The sequence below is a fragment of the Austrofundulus limnaeus genome, unplaced genomic scaffold (genome assembly GCF_001266775.1).
Source record: "Austrofundulus limnaeus strain Quisiro unplaced genomic scaffold, Austrofundulus_limnaeus-1.0 Scaffold1570, whole genome shotgun sequence".
Lineage (NCBI taxonomy): Eukaryota > Metazoa > Chordata > Actinopteri > Cyprinodontiformes > Rivulidae > Austrofundulus > Austrofundulus limnaeus.
The window spans coordinates 11,395-17,696 of record NW_013953972.1 but is presented as its reverse complement, the minus strand read 5'-3'; the positions used below and the strand labels follow the sequence as shown (position 1 = coordinate 17,696).

Genomic DNA, 6,302 nt, shown 5'->3' with positions numbered 1-6,302 from the left:
ACACACACACACACACACACACACACACACACACACACACACACACACACACACACACACACACACTACCCCCGCCCCTCTCAAATGAATCTACATAAATCTGTAAAAACAACAGAAAGTTTGGCGTCTTGCTTTGAGGACAGCGAGGCTTTAAAAAATGGTGAAAAACAAAACTACTAAAACCCCAAAAAAGAATAACCACTTTGATTTTTCTGTGCCCACCCCTTTGGTTATAACATCAGTGGAGGGAAAAGGTGAGAAATGCGGTATCAGGTGCCATGAGAGCACACCCCCTCACCTCCAAACATCCCTCAGCCTCTCGTTTTCCAGAGGTCTGTTCCCTCCTCCGGTGATGATCCAGCCCACCCTTTTTACCCCTCCTGAATCGCCTCAAATCCTCCTCTTGCTCCGCTTCCGTCAGCACTAAACCTCCTTGGACATGCGGATTCGGATGCTGCTGAAGCACTTGCCCATGGCCTCGAACAGCGGGTCGAAGAAGGTGTGCACGCAGATGGAGAAGACGCGGCTGATGCAGTGGGTCTCGATCATGTAACTCTTGATGCACGGCACCACGGCCCAGATGTGCACGAAGGACAAGATGGCGAAGAAGATTCCCCAGATCAGGGCCAACGGGATGCCGACCAGCGCCGTCAGCAGCCGGTAGCACCAGTACTTGGTGACGGTGAAGGTGGTGAAGCTGGCTTTCCATATGCCGTCGAAGCTGTAGGTCCCTGCGGGCTCTGCGATGATATCCTCAAACTCCACCTGGAACACGGGGAAGAACACGACTTATCAGTGATTCAGTGATACTCATGACTAGGGGTGTAAGAAAATATCGATACATTGAAAAATCACAACATATCATTTCCCAAAACTGTATCCATGTTTAATTAAGGCTTAAAATGTACACTTTCATGCTAGTGGTTCATTTTTGTGTTGTATTTTAGCCTCCAACCACTAGTTGGAAGCAGTCAGCCTGCCATTTGGCTCCTCCACTGAGGAGTCTGAAATGTGAGCTCAAATGTTAGCATTGTGGGTAAATGTTAGCGCTCAGTGCCGATGGTTGAATCTGAGTGGTTTAGACAGACACCCGTTGCCTTCAGAGCTGAGGTAGGTTTATCAACTGTCCCTTATCAGCCGGGATGTCTTGTATTTTTCAGACAAAATGAAGGGTCCCATACGAGACACTCTTTCCCCCTTATTCCGATAGCAGCAGAGCCTCACATTATGGCAGGCATTTGTGCCGAAGGGAGTCCCCGAGGGATGACAATGAAGTGTCCAAATGCAACGACCAAATGAAACACAGAGGGTATTGAAATGAGCCCCTTATTTGATCCGTTTACTGAACTTTAGGACAAGGCGTAGGCTGTTAGTATGGTGGGTGACCATATTTTTATAAGTAAATTAATATAAATATAAAGCTGTCAAATATATTATCAAACTATTTAATGGCACATTTGGTCTAACCAACAGCCTTACTCATGAACAAAGGCAGGTGTTTGAAGAATGTATTTTTTTTTCAAAACACAGTTTTGAGACAACTCAAAACTTAATTCTGTCATTTAGTTTGAAGCTGTGACTCAACTACTTTGAGCCATGAACCCTCAGTTTAATTAGATTATCTTGTTCCATCAATGAACTACAGACAAACTACTAACGTCCCTGTCTCGTTGTTTTTAGTTTCATCACATACTCCTCACTGAATCAGTTCTAAGAAGGTAAACGAATATGACAGGTTGATGCAAAGGACCACTTTTAAGATGACGAAGAAGTAGAGTTCATGGATCTGGGAGTTTTGTTTATGGCAGGATGGAACTGGTGAAGGATCAACAAATCAGAGTCTTGTATGCAGTGATAAAGCCAGGATGAGCTTTAGCAATAAGGCACCCACTTCGGATGTTATTATCCATTAAATGGACATTATTAACCGTTATCAGTCCCATAGAATGGCTTCAGACTGTCCCGACTGTGCCGCCTAGTGGGTTCTCCGTCCCAAAGAATGACTTCAGACTGTCAACTGGTTAATATGAGGCATAAAGCCACTAAGATTAACTTTAGAGAAAATGACATGGGCTGCAATAAATTAGACCAGACTCCGGTCGTAGCAGATTGTTGCATTCCAGCGTATATGGCACTGGTAACCCACTAGGGGGTACTGTCAGGACAGTCTGAAGCCATTCTATGGGACTGATAACCGCTAATAACGTCCATTTAATGGACTGATAACATCCGAACTGGTTGAATAAGGTGGGCGGTGCTCTGAGTAGAGCTGCTGTGATATTGAACGGAGCCAGCAGAGGCGTTTGATCAGGAGGATAATCAGATCAGGAGTCTCCCTCTAGTTCATGTTTCCTCTCTGGTCGATGAAGGCTCTGTGGAGGAAGAGGGTTAAGAGGTAAAGCAGGTCTGGGGTTCTCCCCTGGACCCAGTGGCATAAAATGAACAGGTGGAAGAATAGAGAATAAAATCTTATTTTTATTTCTTCAAATGCAAATAAAAAGCAGCTTTCTTTGAAGGAATGTTTATCACCTTTCACACCAGGGTTTGAAACAAATACCATACATGCTTGGTCGGTGTGCAAACTACATGTTGGGAACAACTTTCTGCTTTAAAACCAAATGTATTTTGATTTCATTAATATTATAAAGTGAAATAGGATGATCAGATTAAAAAAAGGTTTTCTGTTTTAGTCTAAGAGCTGCTAGAACTGGTTGTTTTACTGAAGAGTGTAAAACACGAGTGAAAGAAGCAGGGGACTCGTCTTCCTCCTCTGACAGAAACGTGTTTCTCAACGCTCCTGATATGGTGCAAATAAAACCATTGCACAAACTCGACAGTCTCGGCTCATTATGTTCACATAAATCAGCTGCTTCACTCCTTGTTAATGTGCCAGTTCTGCTGACTCGTAGGGTGGGATTCCTCACAAGATTTATCTCCCCGTGCAGAGGCTGGTACGCAGTCCAACATCTGCCCGGCCCACAACACGCATTTCTTCACGCGTGTGCTATCTCTGGAATCTGCTGCAAATCACCTTGAGGGTTTGTGTCTGGAAATGAATAAAAAAAAGTAGCGCCAGTGTGCTTCCTCTGCCTCCACCTCTGCCTCCCCTCTCCACGGGCTCCTGAGTGCAGACTCAGTGTTTATTTTGTTCCTTGGAGACCGGATCGTGTCAAACAGAACCACTGGGCTGCTGGGGACTAATGGCTGTGATATCAGTAAGTCATCCAGATATTAGCCAGTGTCCTGCCGAGGAACGGAAGAGTAAAGTGCCTCATTCTTAACTGATTCATCATCTGAAAGACGTGATGCTCTGACAGCCCCACTTCTCCCTCCTGCTGATATGTCACACTATTTTTAAATCCCTGAAAAGTTGTTGGAAGTGAACTCTTATCTTCAAAAGTTTCACCTTTTCTTCTTCTTTTTGTTCCAAAGAACCAGATTTGTGGTCCACTCTTTCTCTGCCCAGTTCTTGCACCAGAGTCTGACCATGAAATAATAATCTGAAGCAGGTGAACTGTGTCTGAAAGTCCTGATCTTAATGAAAAACCCAGCAAAGACCTGAACCAGGATCTGCACTATCCTTCATCACTGACTGAGAGTGTTTACATTTCAGCTGCTATCTCTTTAGGAGTCAGCTTTGTGGAGCTAAAATACTGATTCCTGTCTGTCAACTTGGGAGATTTGGTGTTTTTTCCCCATTTCAAATTAGATTAAACTGAACAAAAACAAACAAAATATGACTTGAACAGTAAAGAGCCTAAAGACTTCATTTACAGTAAAATGGAAAAAAAAATCACTAAGTTGTTTGTTATGTGTCGACACAACACTGAGTCACTTGAGAATTTATTAAATCAAAGTTAAWAAATTAGAAAAAACAAAACAAATGTTCAGAGAATGGACTAAAAATGTGTGGAAGACAGCATTGTCTTAAATGATTTATGAAGACTGCTTTAGAAAAAGACGGCTCCTTCAAAATAAAACAAACTTTTAAAATTTTTTTGATAGTTTTTGATCATTCTTCGGGAACAAAGCAGTATTTTAAAGGGATCCATGATTAGTTGTAACATTAGACTTTATTTGATAAACATATACTTTAACTGTAAAATAAAGACTGTAAAATACTGTAGGATGTTTAGTTTTTATTATTTTTTAACTAAAAGTTTAAAAATATATTACACAGACGAGGCCATTTTATTTACATGCAAAGCATTCTGGGTAAATGATGACGTGGATAGGTCCTCGGTCTGAGGCTGCTAGTGAGCTATATCCACCCTGAAGGTTAATCTTGGACAATATCTGATGATCGACTCTTTTAAATGAAACCAGAGAGCGTTGACAGAGAGGAGAAGGTAGAAATGACTCAGCTGTAACTGAAAATATAGATGGAGGACAACAGAGCTGCTTCATGGAAGAAGAACCTCAGCTTAGCCTGTTAGCTTTAGTGTTAGCCCCGACACTATCACCATATATATGTATTAGCTCAGCACTACACATTCTCCTCTCGTCACTGAGGTCCTCCATCCACATGAGAGAGAGGGGAACACAAAAATGACTCAGCTTGTAACTGAAAATATGGATGGAGGACCTCAGTTTAGCTTGTTTGTTGCACTAGCGCCGAGCTAATACATATAAGGCGATATAGTGTCGGCGCAAATGCAAAGGCTAACAAGCTAAGCTGAGGTTCTTCTTCCATGAAGCAGCTCTGTTGTCCTCCATCCATATTTTCAGTTCCAGGCTGAGTCATTTCTACCTTCTCCTCTCTGTCAACGCTCTCTGGTTTCATTTAAAAGAGTCGATCATCAGATATTGTCCAAGATTAACCTTCAGGGTGGATATAGCTCACTAGCAGCCTCGCACCGATGACCTAGTTGATGTCATCAGTTACCCAGAATGCTTTGTGTGTAAATAAAATGGCTCCGTCCGTGTAGTATATTTTTAAACTTTTAGTTTAAAAATGATAAAAACTGAACATCCTACAGTATTTTTACAGTCTTTATTTCATAGTTGAAATATATGTTTATCAAATAAAGTCTAATGTTACAACTAATCGGGGATCCCTTTAAGGATTTTCAGAGGTGACTGTTAGGGGGTTAAAATGAAGATTACTTTGGTTTAAAGAGTTCAAATCTCCTGTCGCTTCAACCTCCTGCTCACCTGCTGCTGAGAGGCAGAAGGCAGCAAAACGTTTTACTTGTGTGTGACTTTATTTGTCTCAGATTTTAATGAAGCTCTCAGACATGGATCATAGGACACCCGTCCACAACTGATGTTTTTTTAGAGTCAATAGATTCAAAATGGCCGACCATTCCATTTTTGTTCAAAGATTTAATACTAAACAGATATGATGAAACAAAAACCTTTTCACGCGGCATTTTAAAGGTTGTTATGTTTTATCTTGAAAATAAAGCGGTGTTGGTACTGACGGCCATGTTGCTCAGTGAAATGGGGACTTGTTGTTTAGGAGCAGCAGCTCCTGCAGCATAGAGCCTCCCTCTCAGAGCGCAGCCACAAAACCAGCCCGACCGTTTCTATTTTTTTTTCCACTGCTACAAATCTGATAGTGGTCCAGCTCTGCGCCACTTTCCACCACTTTGATTGGGTCTAAATGAGAGAGCTTCGGGGGGAGAGAGGCTGTAACACGGCCGCAGCAGGGAGGTGCAGGCCGCACTCTGCTCTTGTTGTTTGAGAACATCCACGTCATTAGGAGCTCAATCACATTTAGTTTATTTTAACTGTAAAAGAAATCTTTTGTCCATGTGTGTGTGTGTGTGTGTGTGGGGGGGGGGGGCAGTTTCCAGTTTGCTCAGCAGTCGAGTGCTGAAGAAGCTCTCTTCAGTGTGAAGCAGGATGGACGGGGTCCGGCGGGAGGTTTGATGTGAAACAACGGGGTCTGGTGGTCAGCGCATGACCCGTTGGCAGGGCAACTGTATTATTGAGTAAATAAGGCCGAGTGCTATTTCCAGAGCTCTATCTTCAGGCTGTCAGCTCTGCTTGACTAGACAAAGACACAGAATTAACCCCTTCTTTTGTCTGTAGAAGAGTCTCAGTGGGAGTAAATGTTTGGAGATTAGAGGGGCAGAAGAAACTTCACTTAAAGGACAAATATTATGTGTTTCTCAGGCATATGTTTAAATACTATAAGTATCAATGTCACCTTTAGTTGTTATTAAAATGCTGTTTTTATGTTTAAATAGAAAATTAACATATCTTCTCATCACTTCCTCTTCAAAACGCCTTGAAATTGACTTCTGTCTCTTTAAGAACCACCTTCCGCTTCTGTCCCACCCATTTCAGTGGGGGGG

At 42.4% G+C, this 6,302-nt stretch overlaps 1 protein-coding gene across 2 annotated transcripts in view; it reads right to left on the bottom strand.

Annotated features, from left to right (window-relative positions):
- Window positions 1-207: 207 nt before the first annotated feature.
- Window positions 208-6,302, bottom strand: part of cav1 (caveolin 1) — an 8,394-nt gene continuing 2,299 nt past the window's right edge. For both annotated transcript variants that reach the window (XM_014032900.1, XM_014032899.1), the window contains one exon: window positions 208-765. In XM_014032900.1, the coding sequence (XP_013888354.1) occupies window positions 424-765 (342 nt within the window). In that variant the 3' untranslated portion in view covers window positions 208-423. The remainder of the gene's footprint in view (window positions 766-6,302) is intronic.